Source organism: Notamacropus eugenii, chromosome 2 (genome assembly GCF_028372415.1).
Source record: "Notamacropus eugenii isolate mMacEug1 chromosome 2, mMacEug1.pri_v2, whole genome shotgun sequence".
Classification (NCBI taxonomy): Eukaryota; Metazoa; Chordata; class Mammalia; order Diprotodontia; family Macropodidae; genus Notamacropus; species Notamacropus eugenii.
The window spans coordinates 358,112,659-358,133,036 of NC_092873.1; the positions used below are offsets into that span (position 1 = coordinate 358,112,659).

The 20,378-nt window shown below is 42.5% G+C and overlaps 1 protein-coding gene and 2 pseudogenes across 1 annotated transcript; 2 read left to right on the forward strand and 1 right to left on the reverse strand.

The window, feature by feature from the left end:
• Window positions 1-5,821: 5,821 nt before the first annotated feature.
• On the forward strand, window positions 5,822-7,373 carry LOC140523065 (phosphoglycerate mutase 1 pseudogene; annotated as a pseudogene).
• A 9,524-nt stretch (window positions 7,374-16,897) lies between these two features.
• EIF1 (eukaryotic translation initiation factor 1) lies at window positions 16,898-19,025 on the forward strand. The gene is made up of 4 exons (XM_072646439.1): window positions 16,898-17,197; window positions 17,816-17,979; window positions 18,152-18,253; window positions 18,805-19,025. The coding sequence occupies exons 1-4, from the start codon at window positions 17,167-17,169 to the stop codon at window positions 18,847-18,849; spliced, it is 342 nt and encodes a 113-aa protein (XP_072502540.1). The 5' UTR covers window positions 16,898-17,166; the 3' UTR covers window positions 18,850-19,025.
• Window positions 19,026-19,769: 744 nt separating this feature from the next.
• On the reverse strand, window positions 19,770-20,163 carry LOC140528539 (small nuclear ribonucleoprotein G pseudogene; annotated as a pseudogene).
• Window positions 20,164-20,378: the final 215 nt, after the last annotated feature.

Genomic DNA, 20,378 nt, shown 5'->3' on the forward strand with positions numbered 1-20,378 from the left:
CTTCACGGACGCACACTCACAGCAAGCACTGGCATCTAATAGACTATGTGATTGTAAGGAGAAGAGACAGACAAGCTTTGAGAGTGACAAAGGCAATGTGTGGTGCAGAGTGCTGGATTGATCGTAGACTTATCCTCTCCAAGCTAAATATTCACATTCATCAAAAGTGCCACCCCCAAGGCAAAATGACTACCAAAAGAATTAATGTCAACAAACTAGAGCTCTTCTCTTAGCATGAACAGTTTGTTGCTAACTTGGAGGGAAAGTTGAGCCAACACACGGTTGGCAACAGTGGAGCAGAAAAGGAGTGGGCAACTTTCAGAGATTTGGTGTACAGCACTGCATTTGCTCATCTGAGTCAGAACACTCACAAACACCAAGACTGGTTTGATAAAAATGATGGGAAAATCCAGAAGCTGCTAAATGAAATATGAGAACTCTACAGGATTTACCAGCAGGATAGTTCAGCCATCTCTAAGAAGGCAGCATTTAATTCCATCAAAAGCAAAGTACAAACAAAGTTTAGAGACATGCAGGATTCCTGGCTCAGGAAGAAGGCAGAAGAAATTCAGTTTTATGCTGATAGTAACAATCCAAAGTGCTTTTATGATTCCCTGAAAGTTATTTATGGACCAAAAACCTATGGTGCATCACAACTACTCAATGCTGATTGAACCGCATTGATTAGTGATAAGGACATGATCCTAGAGAGATGGGCTGAACACTTCCATAGTGTTCTCAACGGACCATCATCAATCAATGCTGAGGCCATTGACCATTTACCTCAGGTTGAAGTCAATCCCTCCTTAGCTGAACTTCCAACTGAAGAAGAGGTTTTGAGTGTCGTTAGGCTCCTTTCATGTGGCAAAGCACCTGGTGCTGATTTGTACAAGGTAGGGGAACCACTGCTCATAAAAAGCTGACTGAAATTTTCCAGTGAAAGAGAGAACTCCTTCCCAGGAGTCCCATTGTCCATCTCTATAAAGGTAAAGGGAATAGATTGTCTTGTGACAATCACAGAGAAGTCTCTCTCTTAGTCATTGCTGGCAAGATTCTTGCCAGAGTTTTCCTTAATAGGCTGATCCTTCATCTTGAAGAATATACCTGAGAACCAGTGTGGCTTCAGAAAAGGCCAAGGAACAGTCAATATGGTCTTTGCTGCCTGACAACTCCAGGAGAAATGCCAGGAGCAGAACAGAGGTCTGTAAACAATGTTTGTAGATCTGACCAAGGCCTTTGACACTATTAGTCATGAGGGCTTATTGGCTGCCTGGAGAAGTTTATCAGCATTGTACATCAATTTCATGATGGCATGTTTGCCTGGGATCTAGATAGTGGACAATGAATGCTCTGGTGCCTTCCCAGTCACCAATGGAATGAAACAGGACTATGCTTGCTCCCATGCTTTCTAGCATGATGTTTTCAGCCATGTTGTCAAATGCTTTCCATGAGGATGAACATGGCATCAAGATCAACTGCTGTACTGATGGCAAATTCTTCAATTTGAAAAAGCTGCAAAACAAGACCAAAGTGGAGGATACATGATTTGGTGCACGATTTTCTATTTGCAGATGATTGTGCACTCAGTGCAGCCTCTGAAGCTGAGATGCAACAAAATATGGATCAATTCTCTGCTGCCTGTGCTAATTTTGGCTTAATAATTCACACCAAGAAAGCACAAGTGCTCCATCAGCCAACACCACATTATCCATACATGGAACCATCAGTTACAACAAATGGAAAAGTTTTGAATGCTGTGGATAAGTTCACTTACCTTGGTAGTGTACTTTCCAGGGATGTACACGTTGACAATAAGGTTGACACATACATTGCCAGAGCTAGCCCAGTGTTTGGGAGGCTTCCAAATAAAAGTTTGGGAGAGAAGAGGTATTAACTACTACCAAACTGAAGGTCTACAGAGCCGTTGTGCTGACCTCATTGTTGTTGTATGCCTGTGAAACATGGGCAGTCTACCAGCACCATGTCAGGAAACTGAATAGTTTCCATTTGAACTGTCTTAGGAAGATTCTGAGGATCATCTGACAGGATAAGGTACCAGACACTGACGTCCTTACTCAAACTAAACTGCCAAGAGTTCAAATTATGCTTCAGAGAGAGCAGCTCTGATGGACTGGCTACATTGTTTGAATGCAAAATGTATGCTTACCAAAAAGACTACTTTATGGAGAACTTGCATGGGGCAATCACATGGTGGTCAGAAGAAGAGATACAAGGACACTCTCAAGGTCTCTCTCAAGAACTTTGGATTTGATTGTGCAACATGGAAGACACTGGTACAAGACCACTCAGTATGGCATGCCCACATCAGAAAAGGTGCTGTGCTCTATGAGCAAAGCAGAATTGAAACAGCATAAAGGAAATGTAGGATGCACAAATTTGGAGTAACCACCCCAAATGCTCACATGGACTATCTGTGCCCAATTTTCGGTAGAGCATTCCAAGCTTGTATTGGTCTGATCAGCCACAGTAAGACACACTGAAACTTGACTTTATCATGGTGATGTCATTTTGGTCTTCTTCAAGAAGAGTGGACAACAACCATAACTCACCTAGTACTGCCAACCTTTAAATATTCATCTCTAAGGAATCTTCCTCATCAAACATCTCCATGCTTACTTGTTCCAGAGTCATAGAGGGTAAATGGTACGATTCACAAAAGTGGCATGAGGATGATGTCTAAATATGGGAGCAAGTCAAGGAATAGACTAAGGGGTGAACTACAAGTGAAATTAGTGACCCATATACTCCTATTATGTATGATATGGTAAGTAGTCCCTGAAACCTTGCTATATATATAAGTACTTCATAATCATTTAGCCCCTTCCAATGGTTTGAATATAAATTTTTGCCTCTCTGTGTTTCTCTTGATTGCAATATTTGTTTTTTAAAATTTCTACTGAGCTTTGATCTGGTCTTTTCTTCATTGTTTATAGGAAATAAATACCTGTCCCATATCTAATTCAAATTTACTGAATAACTTTCTACTCCCACATTTTTGGAGAGACCTTAGACACGAGCCAAACACCTAAACTTTGGTAGGTATCAAAGAGTGTGAGAAAAGAAAATATAATCTCTTTCACTAGATGTCAAGCTCCTCCAGGACTGAACCAGGTCTGAATCTCATCCCTGGTTCCAATGCAGTTTCTCTTAGGGAGAAAGAATGGGTGTAATACCAGTCCTTTGGGCACAGCAATGGTTTCTAAGGTTAAACTGGGCCACATTTAAGTGAAAATCTGAAACATGTTCCCACCCTCCAACCAAATAGGTTTGAACAAAAATAAACTAATTCAACATCCACTCACTGGAGCCTTTCCTCTGAGTGCTTCCTTCCTCCTTCATATACAGCCTTTTGGATTCACCTTTCCACAACTCCATAACTGATGGGTATAGACTCACTTAACCCACTATAGTGAACCAGCCCCAGACCATCCTTTACATCCCAACAGCTACCCTCCAGGAAACAAGGGCCTTCCTAGGTATCTAACCATCTGTCCTGATTCATCTTACCTTTTCCACTTCTTGTTCTAAAAATTGTAATCAAATAATATTATCACTGCTACTAGAAAGAATGTAACACATGCTCTCATCCCAGTATAAATTCAATGCCCCAGTTGCCCTGTGCCTCCACACAACATCTCCATACCTTCAAACCAAAATATTCTTCTCTAGTTATTACTCTCTTACTTGTTAACCCTGAAAATAAATGACCAAAAAGCCAGAGAGCTTATAGCAAAAAGTCTTACATCAACTGTCAACTCTGAAAAATAAAATCTCAAAGAGCTCATAAAGGTTATGGGCAAAAAGGCTTCTTTATTCCGTTGAAGGCAGAACACTAGACACTAGTGCCAGGGTCTCCTCTAGGAGACACTCCCCCTCCACCACTTGTGTTGTTTCATCCTTCAGAAGACATGTCCCTGGAGAGCAAGGGACTGTCTCACTTTGCTGTGACCCAGGATTCAAGCCTGGGCCATTTACTTTAGATTCTCATCAGAGAGGTAGGGATGAAACCTGCATGATGACTGCCCAAGGAAAACCACATTCTTCTTTCTTCCTGCTTGGAGAGTAGACAGGCGTTGTTTTAGACCCTCTTCGGAGACAGAGGAGAGAAAGAGAGAAAAGTCATCGAAAGGTGGCAGACATGTAAAGGAGCTGACACCTCAACAAGTCTACCACTTCTCAAAGTCTTCTCTTTCTTTCTTCTCTTTCTTACTCTCTTATTTGGAACCACTTGGGCCCTCTCCTCTTGAAATTATTAGGGTCTTATGCAAACAACCAGGCTTGAATATCGGGTAACATTTGTATTTGTATGCTCAGCACCTGTACATCGTAGGTATTTAATAAGTAATTTTGTTCATTCATTCACTTCATCCCAACATCACTTTTTAAAAGTGTGAAAATCTCTTCTTGTTGCAACAGAATCCTCATCTTACTACTGGCTCCCTTATAAAAAGAGATTGATTCATTCTGCCCTCAAGGGCAAATATCCAGCCAAGGGAAACTCCTGGAATCCCACAGGAAACACCTAACTAGGTACACACACTGTTGTTTATCCTGCTTACTGACAGATTCCCCTAACCAGGATATATCTGGGAACTTCCCCTGAGAATCACCTGTAGGCCTCCTCTCACAAATCCAGAGTGATCTCCCACAAAGAATTTTTCACTTAGAAAGAGAAAGATCGCTTGGCCAAATTAAGAGAAGCCAGTTCAGGCTCAGCAGAGGTTTTCTCTGGGGGCAGAACAGATAATAAGCTAAACTTACTAATGAGCTTGCTTGATTTAGGGCCTCCTCGTGTTTGGTGGGACTCAGTTCCCTATCGAACCAGCTGCTTGAAGCAGTTCTCCAGGTTCCAGGCATTCCCTCCATGCTGGACCAGCACCAGCTTGTAGGTGGCCATGGTGAGGCAAAGGCTCAGGGGCAGCTGGTATTGAGGAGACCTATGGACAGGCAAGTATGCTCTAAGATTCAGGTGGAGCTAGGCACCAGCAGGCTCCTCAGTCCTGGGTCTGCCAGGACCTCAAAACAACTCTGTAGTTTCTGATTGAAGAGCTAATCGGGCTATCAGTCCCCTCTAAATTCAGGTACTGATAGCAGAGTCCCACTTACCTTCTCTAATTATATGTCCTTAGCTGAATGACTTTCTTTCCTCTTCCTTCATGTGTGAAGATACCAGCCAAGCCTGTCAAATGCCAGCACTCCATAGAACATCCCTGCTTTGACTAGAATACTCTCATTATGCCATCTTGTCGTTTTCAAAGTGACTAACCCCATACTTTTCCTTTGTGTTCTCTCTACTACCTTACTTTAATTAAACTTCCACTCTTTTCACCCCTTCCATCTTCCTATCTCATATACCAGGAAGTAGGGACTGTTGTTCACTTGTGTTGGACTCTTTAGTTGTGTTTGACTCTTCATGACCCCATTTGGGGTTTTCTTGGCAAGGATACTGGAATGACTTGTCATTTCCTTCTCTATCTGATTTTATATATGAGGAACTGAGTCAGACAAGGTTAAGTTACTTGCCCGGGAGTCACACAGCTACTAAATAACTGAAGTCTCATTTGAACTGCCCCTCCAAATCTTCCTGACTCCAGGCCCAATGCTCCATCCTCTGTGCCACCTAACTGCCCTAAAGAGTAGGGATCTCCTCCTGTAATCTCAAACCAGGGGATCCTTGGTTTCCTTTAGTTTGTTTGAGTTTCCAGATCCCAAGGACAGATTAGTTCCTCTTTGCTCTTCTATATTGTAGGGGGTGGAGGAGCTGGGTGGCCTCTAACAGCCTCCTTCCTCTTAACTCCCCTTTGTCCAAAAGAGAGCAATTCATGCCTTTTGGACAGTACTAGATGTCATTGACCAGAGGTGGTTGCCTGTAGTGAGGACTTGACGCTTCAATGAGGAGTGCTATGGAGATCTGACTGGCCTCAACAAAGCAGAGACAGCTGCTAACCCCAGGAGAAGATCTAGAAATGATCCTACGACATTGCACCACCTCCAATGGAGCCCTATCACCCCTTCTACAGTGACAGCTGTTTTGCAGATCTTACTGAGGACCAGATGCCCTCCTGTGAGAGGCTCTACCATTGTCACTGCTCTACCCTTCTGCAGTGAGGAAATCCAGGAAAATGTGTTCTGATTGCAGCCCAAGGCAATCCTCTTCTAAGGATTATCAAACATCTTGAGGATCTGTCTGAAGAAGCAACTACAGAGCTGAGTCTGCCCACTGGCATTCCCATCCTGCATGCACTGGACAAGAGTCTGGAGCTCATCAAACTCATGCAGTTCCTCGTGGATGAAGAGATCACACCAACACCATGGAAACTGTGGCAGCCCAAGGCAAGGTCAAGAACGGAAAGCAGGCTACCAGCACATGCCAGCAGTAGACAAGTTCTCTCTGCTCACTGTCTCCACTCACCCTTCTCACTGTCTTTACCACATCTGTCTCCTGCCTGCTCCACACACTAACCATCACCTTAGGGATCACAGATGGGGGACTTCTGGTTGCTTTCCTCATTTCTTCCTCCCTATTTCAGATCAATCCCTTTCTTTGTTGTTGCCCCACTCCACACCCCCAACCACCTTAGTCAAAATGCCTCCTGGGTGGTTTGGCTCAATAAGGACCTGGTTAGGGGTTAAAGAGACATAGTAAGAAATGACCAATGTAGGGAGTTGAAAGAAGCAATTTTTCTAGTTATTCCTATGGGCTAGTCCTGCCAATAGAGAAGCCCTCTCAGGGGCTATTGTATGAAGCTGCCTATATCCCATTGGTCATTTAGCAAATCATAAAAGTCTTATTTGAATGTTTCCTCCCCAACCCAAGAAAAATGGATCTGGGAGGTTGAAGTTTTGCCCTAACGTTTACTTGGTGCTTTTGCTTTCACAAAAGACCCTTCCAAACTGGTTAGTGGCTTTTGAAATTAAACTATCCCACTTGGTAGTCATCACAGATTTCAAGACACATCAGAGAAAGGAGAGTCTCTTAATTTCTAAGGGGTGGACAACTACATCCCACTGTGTATTTTATGTCCCCTGCTCTGTTCTGTGGCAGCAAAATGCCCCTAGATTATGTTGAAATATGTCTTTTTTCCATCACCTTCCACCTCATGTCCAACCACCTGGGTCCTCATCAGTTTTAGCATAACAGTACTAACCCTGCCCATCTCCTCCTTTTTGTTCTTCACTATAATAAAGGAGTGAAGTATAATTCTTCAAAAAGGAAAGAAAAGAAACAACAGAACTTTGCATCTGATTACTATCAATCAAACAATTGACCAGCATTTATTAAGTGCCTGTTATGGAGTAGGTAAGAATAATTAATTGATTCCTCCCTTCTTTGCAGAAGTGGAAGGAATATGGGTGTGGAAACTTGCATATACTGTCAGACTTGGTTGATGAATATAAATTGATTTCGCTAAGCTTTTTCTTCTCTTTTTTTATTCTGTTTCATGGAACAGCTCTCTGGGAAGAGGATGAAAGAGAGGTATATTTAGAAAAGAAAGAGATGTATAAACAAAATATATTAGTTAAAAATGGTTTTAAAAGAATAGTTAAAATAGCTATCAGATTCTGGGGTGACCTTTTCCCTCACCCCACCCTTTCAGGGGTCATCCTCAGAGGTGTCTCACCCCCAAATGAGGTCACTTTGTACTGATTAACAGGATTTCTGCTACTTGGGCCTGGCACAAAAATTCCTAGTTAAGGCCAAGGAAACCAGCATACCTGTTGAAGAATTGACTTACAAGGTTGGCCACAGCAACTTATATGTGAAATTTGCCTACCAAGGCACAGACGGATTGTGTGGAAAACAATATGGGAAAGCAATATCTGCTAGGCCTGGAAAATTCCTGTGACGTAGGCCAGCCAGGCTAGTTTTTCCCTTAAAAGGCAATGAAATCATCCTTGAAATTTAATTGGTCCAGAGGACTAAGGCTCTCACCAGTGATAAAACTCCCTGGTCACCTAAGGAATAAAAACCCAGTGTACAGTCAGCAGCTATTCATAAGTGGGCAAGGACCATCATTGCAAATCTCAGGGCAAAGGGAATTGTATTCATCCACTTGAACCCAAAGCTTTATGTTTGCAGACTATCCCTCCCATGCTTATTATTAAGTAAACTTCCTTTCATAATATGTTATTTAGTGTACCATATACCTCATTTTGTTCCAATCCAGAAACTAAACCACCTGACTGGCCTGAGTCAGGTCTGCCCCACTTGCACTGATAGGCAAAACCACAACAGTGCAGCAACTTGGAAAGAATTCGGGTTCAAATCCTACCTCAAACATTTACCAGCTCTGTGATCTTGGGCAAGTGAGTTAATAAGTTAACCTCTCATTCCCTTGGTTTCCTTATCCATTAAATGGAGATAATAGTATTTTTATTATTTACAATGTAGCAAAGTATTTATTGATTACCTACACTTTCTAGTCACTTTCCGGGTTGCTGGGGCCCCAAAGACAGAAATACTAACAGTCCCTGTCCTCAAAGGGTTTACAGTTATTACTATGGAAACATGTACACAGAGAAGCAAATACAAACTTTAAATAAGCTAAAAATGTAAGAATGAACTCAAATCCTATTCAGATTTTACTTTCAGTATCTATATATGAACAGCCAGAAATGTGACTTCAAAGATAGGGAGAGGTAACGTCTCCCTGGTCCTCCACAATCATCCTGTCCCTGTGTCTACTCATCTATAGAGCAGAAGTTGAAAAACACTGGGGAGCCCCCCAATCCCAGAGCTGTTTGGCAGAAAAGGCCGTGCTTGGTTAATGACCAGGGCAATCCAGCCCTTCCGAATTTAGTACCTGCTTAGTTATCCATCAAGCGACTGACAGACATTTATTTATTGCTTCCTATGTGCTAGATTAATAGGTGCTTAATGAATGATTGATTCTGGAAATGACATCATGAAGTAGCTCCTTGTAAAGTAGAACCCATTTTCCCATAGAAACACTGTATTCTTGAGTAAGAGATAAATCAAAGCTATGAACAATTTGTGCTTAAAGCACAAATACTTTTTCTTTTTTGTATTGTAACAATACTGTGGGCAGCTAGGTTAGTGCAGTAGATAGAGTGCCAGGCCCCAGAGTCCAGAAGACATGAGTTCATTCATGTTCAGCCTCAGACACTTACTACCTATGGGATAAGTCATTTAATCCTGTTTGCCTCAGTTTCCTCATCTGTAAAATGAACTGGAAAAGGACATGGCAAATCACTCCAGTATCTTCGCCCAGAAAACACCAGATGGGATCACATATCCCTGTCTGTCTCAGTGTTCTCATGCATAAAATGATCTGGAGAAGGAAATGGCAAACACTCCAATATCTTTGTCAAGAAAACCCCAAAATGGGTCACAAGGAGTTGGATATGATTGAAAGTGACTGAACAAAATATGCAAGGCAAGATTAACTAAGTCCTCACTCCATTCTTTGCAGAGGTAGAAGGAATAAGTTAAAGTGAGTTACCCTATGGAGATGTCCAACCCAGACACCAGGTAATTGACTCCAAAGACAAGACACATTTGAGCTAGGAATCTACCTAGCTAAGAATATCTGTTCTTGTTTTCTTGCATCCATTTGAGATGGAAAGTCATCTAGGCATACAGGTCATCCTGTAAGGGGAAACAAAGCTGTGGAGGGACTTTGCTAGGACATATAGAAGTTACTTAACACATTTGCTGAGCTGAATTTAAAAGTCCGTAACCAAGCCTTTCCAATGTTTAAGGAGGTGTTGGAGTTTGCCCTCCCTGGCATGGAAAAAAGGAGGAAGGAAGCCAAGCACCCAGAGGTTTGTCATGTTTCCCTCCTACTGGGCTACTTTCTTACCTCCCTCTCTGAAGGGTGGCTGCCAGGGGAAAATGATTGCTGAGATTCTGGTTTCTGGCTTCTCTCTCCCCGAAATCTCCAACAGTGCAGTCCCAGAACTCCAAGTCTCAAATATCTCACCCACTGGTGAACTCCAGGATAGCTTAAGTGTCTCACCGCCACCGCAGGTCCAGCAATGCAGCAATGTTAATTTGTTAATTAACAAATATTTATTGTACTAGGCCAGTGCCTAGAATAGGTATGCCAGGGGCTCTGTATTATTGAGGGCTTTAAATGCCATTGGGCTAAGGATTTTGTATGGTTTTGATAATATAACAAAAACCTGAAGTTATGTCAGTATTTAATTCTATTACCTTGTTACAGAAACAAAAAGGAAAAGCAAGTCCTTATTCTCACGAAGTTTCCATTCTACTCAGGGGATGTAATCATCAGTCAGTCAGCAAATATTTACTAAAGTGCTCACCACTGTACCCTTATGTTAGAGATACAAAGAAAGGCAAATGTGTAGTCCCCTGCCCAGGGATGTGCTGGTAAATATTTAATAACTGGTTCTTTGGGGAAGAAATGGACACACTTTTACATTTACCTGGCATTATTACTATTTTCTCCATTCTTAGATGATCAACAAAATAAAGCAAGCCCTGATGTGTAAGTTTGTAAATATTTTCTGAAAATTTTAAAATCAGCAGTTCATATGGTTCTAACATCACTCTCTGACCTCAAGGAGCTCACATTCTAATGGGTGGGAAAATGTACAAAAAAAATTATACACCATATATAGAAGGTAATGGGGGTAGGGTGGGGAAGCACTAATAGTAAGGAGAAGTGGGGCACAGGGAACTGGGAAAGACTTCTCAAAAACACAACATGTACACAAATAAGTAAATGCCAAGCAATTTCAAGAGTGAAAGTACTAATTACTGAAGGGAGAAGCAGTAAGAAAAGGCCTAGTGTCAGAGATGACCCCTGAGAACTATGGGATATCACCTGAGCTGCATTTTGAAGGAAGTAAAAGATTCCAAATGGCTTCACAAATAAGGAGGTAATGCATTTTAGACATGGGCTTACAGTCTGTGCAAAAGGTACAAGGAGCAGGAAGCCAGTCTGACTAGAATAGAGGGTGAGGGAATTAGAGTAACAAGATAAATAAGTCTCGAAAAGGGTACCATATTGTTGAGGACTTTGAATGCCACTGGACTAAGGGTTTTGTATGATTTTGGTAATGTAACAAAAGCTAAAGGGTATGTCAGTGTTTAAGTTCTTCCTGTGTAAAGTAAGCCTTGTTGCTTTAAGCTTTTCCTATACCATAATAAAGGTCAGCTGCATGGCACAGAGGATGGAGTGGCAGGCCTGAAGTCAGGAAGACCTGAGTCCAAATCCAACCTCAGACACTTACTAGTTATATGACCCTGGGCAAGTCACTTAACCCTGTTTGCCTCAGTTTTCTCATCTGTCAAATGAGCTAGTGAAAGAAATGGCAAACCCAGTCCACTATCTTTGCCAAGAAAACCTCAAACGGGGTCACAAAGACCTGACTGAAGTGACTGAAATGATTTAACAACAATCCCTAGTCAGTGGGCATTTGTTTTGTTTCCAGGACTTCATCCACTATAAATAGTGCTGCAAAGAATATTTTAGCATATATAGGACCTTTCATTCTGTTTTTAATCCCCTCTTGTTTGTCATGGCTAGTGATGGAATCTCTGGGTTGTTAGGCATTTTAATTTCTGAAAATGGTTTCAGAGCTGTGATCATATTGCTAACTCTTTAAGTTGGGGCTTAAAGGAAGCCAGGGAGGTCTGTATTAAAAAAAAAAAAATCAATGCCCAGAGCCAAGAGATGGAGTTTTGTTCTTAGAACAATCAGGAGGCCAGTGTCACTGTATCAAAAAATGTGTGTTGGAGGGTAAGGTGGGAGAAGACTGGAAAGGTAGGAGAAGCTTTGAATGTCTTCGCTCCAAGCCCCCAGCCTGAAACCACATTTCTGGGAGAGAGTTACTCAGTGTTAAATTATCACTATCTTTGCTCTGGAAATATTTCCCCACTCCACCCCTTCCTCCCAACAGTATTTACCCAAAAAGTACAACCTCCAACTAGCAATTTACTAGGTAGTTACTTTATAAAGACAAGATAGTTATATTGAGAAATTGACTATCTTGTAAAATCAAAAGACATCAATAAAAGAGGAGGGAGAAATGTCTATACAAAGGATAACATGTTGTTTAATTATTATGTATAAATGACTTGCCTCTTCAAAAGAAATTGTAAAGACCCTTGGGGGAAGAGAGAGCTCCCTCTCCTCCACCCTAACTTAATTCTTCTGTTCTCTCCTATGTGTACGAAGAACAGATCTCTTCCTCTTTATTGACTGAATGACTCCTGCTTGACCTCTGAGCTGCTCCAACCAGCTTTCAGTCCCTCCCTCAACCATGCATGTTTGTGTTTGCAGCAATAATTATTTACTGCCTATGAGCTCAATCTCAGCACCTGTCAGGAGGAGGTCAGCAGAGGGGAAGTTGAAGAATGTGAGTTATCTGAGCTCTCCCTTCAGGGGCTTCCTGTCTGTGAGGATCACAAGTTGTTTCTCAAGCAACTCAACTAGTCAGTCACAAGTTCCTAAGAGTGAGGGTCCAGCCTGGTGTAGGGGAGTGTTGGGAGGATTGTGAGGATCACACCCCACTCAGCAGCTGCCAGGGAAGATATTGATTTGCCATTGGATAAGAGAGATCTCGCTGATGTCAAATCAAGTGCATAGTCCTTGACCCAAAAGAGATCCAGAGTAGGAGAAGAAAGGACACACAGACAAATTTGCTCTAGATGAGGAGGTAGTGTTACTTCAACCAAAACTCAGGACTTTATCTAACAAAATATATATCTATGTGTACATATAAATACACAAACACATATTATATATGTATACATATATGTGTGTGTTCTTTTTGGAAAATCCTCTTTAAAATAGGTTTAATTTTCTGAAAATCCTAACCCATACAGTCTCCATACCTATGAAACAATAGGATAATAAGGAGTAGCAGCTTAGTTAGGTGTTAGGTGTCTGTGACTTCCTTCCTGAATGAAGATGACCTGCCCTGTGATTGACCTCCCCAAAAGCATTGCACCATATGCTACTCATAGCAGCCTACCAGCTGCTAGCAGGTAGGTATATGTAATAGCACTGACTCTGGATTCAGAAGTTTTTTGTTGTTTGCTTTTGGATAGTCATTTTCAATAGCGTCCAACTCCTTGTGAGCCCATTTGGGATTTTCTTGGCAAAGATGCTGGAGTGCTTTGCCATTTCCTTCTCTCACTTCTTTTATGGATGAGGAAACTGAGGCAAACAGTTAAATGACTTGTCCGGGGTCACACAGCTAATAAATGTCTGAGACCTGTTAAAGACTGGATTTGAACTCAGGTCTTCCTGATTCCAGTCCTGGCACTTTGTGCACTGAGCCTTCTATTGGAGTCCAAAGAGAAGACTTCAAATACAGTTACCACCGAAGCTGGTCACATCTTTGTGAGCTTAAGCAAATAAATTGTTTAACCTCCCAAGTTCTTCCTTTATAAAAAATGAAGGGCCACTGAGGTCCTTTCCAGTTCTAGGGTCCTAATACTCCTGGCACCTAGGTGGTACAGTGGACAGAGCGCTATAAATGGCATCAGGAAGATCTGAGTTAAAATCTGACCTCAGACACTTACTAGCTGTATGACCCTGGGCACATCACTTAACCTGTTTGCCTCAGCTTCCTCATCTGTAACATGGAGATAATAATAGCACCTATCTCCCAGGGTTGTTTTAGGGATCAAATGAAATAATAGTTGTAAACCACTCAGCACGGTATAAGCCCTATATAAATATTAACTGTTATTATTAAATTAGTAATAGTAGTAAAATTTAACATTCCACCTCCTATTAGGTGTCTAAGCACAGTCCTTCAAGGCAACGAGGTGGTACAGTGGATAAAACAAGGAACCTGGAGTCAAGAAAGACTGAATTCAAATCCAACCTCGAACACTAACTGTGTGACTCTGGGTGTCATGTAAACTCTATTTTACCTAAGTTTTCTCATCTGTAAAATGAGAATAATAATGGCACCTACCTGCCCCCACCAAGGTTGTTGTGAGGATCAAATGAGACATTGTAAAGGACTTAGCACAAAGTCTGATATATAGTAAGCCTTATATAAATGTAAGCTATTATTATTTTTAAAGAGGCAGATCGGTGGTGCAGTAGATAGAGTACCTCATATTAAGTCAGGAAAACCCATCTTCCTGAGTTCAAATCTGGCCTCAAACACTTATTAGCTATGTGACCCTAGAAAAGTCACTTAACCCTGTTTGCCTCAGTTTCCTCATCTGTAAGATGACTTGAAGAAGGAAATGGCAAATCACTCCAGTTTCTTTGCCAAGAAAATCCCAAATGGGGTCACAAAGAGTCAGACATGACTGAATAACAACAAATTATTTTTAAGAATTAGCTCAAGTGCCACTTCCTACAGGGACCTGAACCTTAACCCCACCTTCCAGCTCCAGCATCCTCTACTCCACCAAATTACTTTATATTATGTGTGTGTGTATATATGTATATGTACACACATACACATACATACATACACATATATATAATAGTAAATACATGGATGTGCTTTCCAGGGACAATTTTTGTTTGTTTTTATATTCCTTGCCTCAGCATCTTAGCATTATGTATAGTTTGTTGAATCAATGTTGACATTTGGGAGAAGCCTGGTCAACTAGAAACACCGACAAATACTAGAAAAATGCAATTCCTTTGGAGCTGGCTCTTTGGTCTCATTAGTTCTCAAATCCTTATTAGCATCTAATAAAGATGGATAAGGATGACTGATGTCAATGGAAGCAAAGGTGAGGAAACTCCCCATACCAATGCGGATTAGGACTTTCGTGTGTAAAGAAAATGGTTCCATTATCTTCACTGATTGAAGAGTTGGAGCAGAGCGTGACTACATAGAGGTTATCACTATCCATACACTCCCTTCTTTCTAAACCCTGGCTTGTCAATTCTTATTGGCTCCTCCTCTCAACTCCTTATCACTAAGTATCACCTTGATGACTGCTGTTTCTCCTAACAATCTGGTTCCTCCCTTGGTATTCACTTCACTCAGAAGTTTAAACATCTTCCTCACCTCTCTAACCAAAAACAGAAAAAAAAAAATGCAGCCAATCACGTGTTGGTTTTTTTTTTAATCTGTGTGGAAATAAATGCTTCATGTTTGAACGCCCAGGTCCTGTCACGTGGGAGATTGTTATATGTTCATCTCTAAACTTAGTCTTTGATCCGTCCTAACAATCTGTAAAGATGTTAAATATTTGTTGACTTGATTAACTGGTGTGAATCTCTGGGTTTGCTATCCATGCTGATGACAATCCAGTGAAGCTGGAGATGAGTCTCCAACAAAAGCTTAAACCCCAGGAAGAAACTATTGTTAGGTTGGAGTTTACATGGAGGCTATATGTACTCTTTAATAAGAGTTTCAACCCCTAAAACTTAAAACTTAAAAAAACCGATAAGAAGAGAGAGCTCTTTACCCCTGAAAGTATCAAAAATGAAGTTGTAAGGGTGCTCTCAATGGCATCATTATTAAGAAACAGCATTACAGATGGTTTCTTGTTTGGTTTTTTGTTTTGTTTTGTTTATATTCCTAGCATTTAGCACATAGTAAATACTTAATGTTTCTTGAATGAATAAACAAGATATATTCTTACAGCACATGCTACAGAGGCATGTAACAGGAAGTTTATAGGATTGATATACTGAGAGCTCCTCAAAATCTCAAAGATTATTTAGTCCAGGGGTGGGACCTTGAGGACCTAGAGGGCCACATGTGTCCTCTGGGCTGCAGGTTCCCCACCCCTCTTTCTAATCCCTCTTCTTGCATATTTAGGAGGAAACTGAAGCCCATAGTCACATAATTTCCAAGTGGCAAAACTGGAATTCACACCCAGTATGGATGAGCCCAAGACCTAACCCACCCAAGTCCCCACACCCCATCTAAGAGTTGGAAGAAACTTCATTTTAATAATCCTGGCATTCTTTACCCAAGGGTCCGTGAACTGGTTTTTTTATATAATATTTTGATAACTATTTCAATAGAACTGGCTTCCTTGGTCATTTTACTCATTTTACTTGCTGCACTCACAAACATCACTCTGAGAAGGGGACCATGGGCTTCCCCAGACTGCCAAGAGGTGAAGAAGCCCTATCTCCCCAAGCCGTGTCCAGAGGAATCCCCAGGTGACCCCCCAGAGGGCCGCCCAGACTCTGCTTGAAGGCCTCTAGTCAAAGGGAACGAACTGTGGTCCACTCTGGGCTCAGTCTGGGAACACTTCCTTTGGAGGACGGTCCCTTCGGCCCAGGTCTGCCCCCAGGCCTGCTCAGAGAGCTCCCCAAGCAATGGGCCGCGGGAATCATCACCACTTACAGCTCTTCTCTTTGTCGGGCTTCAGCCTGGAGAAGGAATCAAATTAAACTGCCCAGGGCCTCCAGCCAGTCCCCAAAGGACCCTCACTAGCCTGGCTGCTCTTCTGGACACACTCTCCAGCTTATCAGTAACACCCTATCGATAAATACCCTAAACTCGCACTCAGAACTGAACACAACCTCTCCTGTGACTTGGGGGAATCTTCTCAGGATTTAAAGGGCCTTTTTAGGGAATAAAGTGTGTGAGAGATGTGAGATCAGAGACCTCTCTTTCCTTTAATTGTGGGGAAAAGGGACACTCTTTGGGAGAATGGACTCAGCCTGGGTAATGCAAGGTTAGGCTGCTAGGCTCGACATTTGACTGGTAATGTCTGGGCCGCACATCTCTGACCAAGGGGGTGGTGACTGGAAAGGAGAAAAAGGGCGGGCAAGATTATCTAGTGCGCATGCGTCACGGACATCTCCACCCTTCCCGGTCTCACCACACGGCGCAAACGCTTTGGGGGTTGGGAGCAGGAAGCCTCCTTAAGCCAAGAGAACGCCCTCCCCCGCAGTGGCCTGTGACTGCGCAGCCGCCTTCCCACCTTCCCTTCTCCTTAACCAATCGGAAGTGGCACAGCCCCGAGAGCTCGGGGCAGGGCTCCGTGGGTGGGGCTAGGACGTGAGGGCAGCGTGCTGGCGTCACAGGGGCGGCTATATAAGTGCGTGCCGGCGCCGCCCCCCCGCCCCAGTCACTGAGCCGCCGCCGAGGACTCAGCAGCCTCCCCCTCGAGCCCCCTCGCTTCCCGACGCTCCGTCCCCCCCGCCCGCCTTCTCCCGCCACCGCCTTCCGCAGGCCGTTTCCACCGAGGAAAAGGAATCGTATCGTATGTCCGCTATCCAGAACCTCCACTCTTTCGGTAAGCACTGGGCGGGGCCGCGGCCCGGGGCGGGAGGAAAAGGGAAGGAAGGGGATCCGGGCCTATTGAAGGCCCAAGCCTCCCACCACTTGGAGGTGGGGATGGATGGGTGGAAGAAAGATGATCATGAAAACCATGTTTCCGGCCAGTTCTGAGGCGTGAGGTCCAGTTTCTTTTTAACGCGGTTCCAAGCGGTGGGTACGAAGCCAAGCCTTGGGCGTACCCCTCCCAGGAATCGAAGGTGGCGCATTTACTAGTGGCTTCTCGCCTGTCTTGGCCACACCCGCCGCCGTGCGTCACGTCCCCCCACGTCACCGGCCGTTGCCGTGGAGGGCGTGTCCTGGGAGGAGGCGGAGCCAGCTTTGAAGGACGGGGCGCAAGCCTGTAAGCTTCCCCATTGCGTCAGTGGGGCGGAGCCACTTTTATGCTCAGGTTCCTCTTGCTCGAGATAGTCCTAAAGGATGGGGGGGGGTGGGGCGGGACTTTGGCCTGGATTGGGCTCCTTTTGAACCCCTACTTTTGTGAGGAACTACAGAAAGACTATACCCTTTTGTGCCAGGCTTTAAAAAAATGCAGAGCTAAAAGGCCCTCGACTAAGAACTTTATCTTTTCTCCCAGACCCCTTTGCTGATGCAAGTAAGGGTGATGACCTGCTTCCTGCTGGGACTGAGGATTATATCCATATAAGAATTCAACAGAGAAACGGCAGGAAGACCCTCACTACTGTCCAGGGGATCGCTGATGATTACGATAAAAAGAAACTAGTGAAGGCATTCAAGAAGGTAGGTGGCAGTGTTTCAGATTTATTGATTACATGCAATCAGATTGTTAAACGTTGTAGCTGCCAAGCCTAAACGAGATTTGTAGGTAGGATATGCCAAAAAAACCAGTGCCATCATCTTCTTTCCTTCAATTAATATACCTAATTGAACTAATTTGAATTTCCTTTTGCAGAAATTTGCCTGCAATGGTACTGTAATTGAGCATCCAGAATATGGAGAAGTAATTCAGCTACAGGGTGACCAGCGCAAGAACATATGCCAGTTCCTCGTCGAGGTAAAAAGTACTTTGGGCTTGGTTGTAAATATGTAGAGAGAGAGAGAGGTAGACCTGTCAGGTTTGAATTCAGCATCTTCATAAAAGCATTGTCATTGAGAACTTTGAATTTGAAAGCAGTCCTCATCTATGCAACCTTTGTGTTTTGTAAATGGCCGGTAGAGCTAATGGTTTTATCAGGGTTTCATAGGTATGTGAAGTAGCAGAGTCAAGATTTGATTTTATCATTCTGTGCTTCAAACCTCAAAGTTGTCCAGTAATGACAAGTTTTTAATCTCAGTTTTCTTCTGTCCCGTAGAGCCTGCTATTGTTAATGGACCTAAGTAAAGGGGCAGGAACAAATCCATTTGAATTGGGGAAACAGGCTGTGCTGATTTAAAAACTTAAGTGGAAATTAAATCATTCCTTCATTCATTGTTGCCCGTCTGTTAAAATTAGTGATGTTCCATGTGTTTTGTGGGTTCTATGTGGTGACAAATATTTAATGTATATGAGAGATCCTAAAATGAGGGTGTTTTTGCCTTAAAATTTGTTTTGTTTATTTTTTCCAGATTGGACTGGCTAAGGACGACCAGCTGAAGGTTCATGGGTTTTAAGTGCTTGTGGCTCACTGAAGCTTAAGTGAGGATTTCCTTGCAATGAGTAGAAAAATTCCCTTCTGTCCCTTGTCACAAGTTTAAAAACCTCACAGCTTGTATAATGTAACCATTTGGGGTCCGCTGTTTAACTTGGACTAGTGTAACTCATTCATGTAATAAACTGAAAAGAGCCATGCTGTCTAGTCTTGCAGTCCCTCATTTAAACAGAGGTAAAGCCTGGCAGTGTCCAGCCTGAAACACAAATAATATTAATGTTTCAGTCAAGTCCAAAGCCCTAGTAGCATCTGAGACCATGTCTGTCCAGAGGCTCCTTGGTGCTCCCTGTCTATTTAAGAGAACATTACTGCTGTCTGAGCTGCCCTTGGTGATGCTCAGAAGAGTAAGTTAAGGCCGCCACCACCACCCAGTCCAGTTATACCACCAAGCTAAAGAGTTAGCCTTTGGCAGTAGAACAGGGCTTCCCCTGATGACTTGCACCACCTGACCAGGGAGGAATTGCATTTTGGGGCAGGACATTTTCTTTCTTACACCACACCAAGGTCCAATGTTGTCTGACCAGACTTTTTTTTTTAGTAGTAATAGTGCACTACCTCTGGGGGATGCACAAGTGGAGAAAACACCATACTGTGAGGCCATCTTTACCTGAATTAAACTTTTGACAAGGGAACAAATTTTGAATTCATGTATCAAAACAGTCAATGTAGTAACTGCGGAGCTTGCAATTTACTAGCAACAACTGCCCAATGCCATGTGAAGTAACAGACTGGTTTGGTTTTGGTTTCTTTTTTTTCTTTTTTTTTTTTTTTTTTAGTTTAAATGTTATGTAATGTATTTAAGCTCTTATTTAAATAAAACTGGTTTTCAGAAATGTGACTTTGTATATATTCCTTTTCTCCTTCATCTTACAAAAAATTAAATAATATAAAGTGACTAACTTTATGTATCAAAAGAAAAGAAGCTCTTGGGAATGTAAAGGATAAGCTCCAGGGCATCACTCGTGCATCATTTGTCATACTCATTCCAAAGCTTCTAACATAATGATACCATTTCCTCTGATTACCACCATTCCAATATTGTTCTGTTGTCCACCTGGTGCCATCTCTGCACGTTCATCAATCGCAAGATTCGTAAAGGGATCAAACCCCTGCAATGTTCCTTGGACATTGCTCCCACCATTTAATTTCAACGATAGCTTTTTTAGCTAGAACATGTGAACTTTGTTCATTTCGTTTCACTTGTGCCCTTTGCCTCTCAGTGCAATCCTTGGTGTTATATTCCCTTTTTTTAATAGCTTTCACAAACGTTACAAGGAAATAAAAATAAAATATAATACTTAAACATTTCCTCGAATGAGCCATAATTATGTCTATTCCTGTAGGATACTTTTAGATAAGATCCTTCATTGCTTCCCAAACTGGTTTTAGTGCCCAGTAAACTGCTTGTTCAGCGTAAGGGCTGGTTCATAGATTGAGCAAGCAGTTGGATGAAATTGTTAAATGGTGGATGTCATCACCATTCTAAGTAGG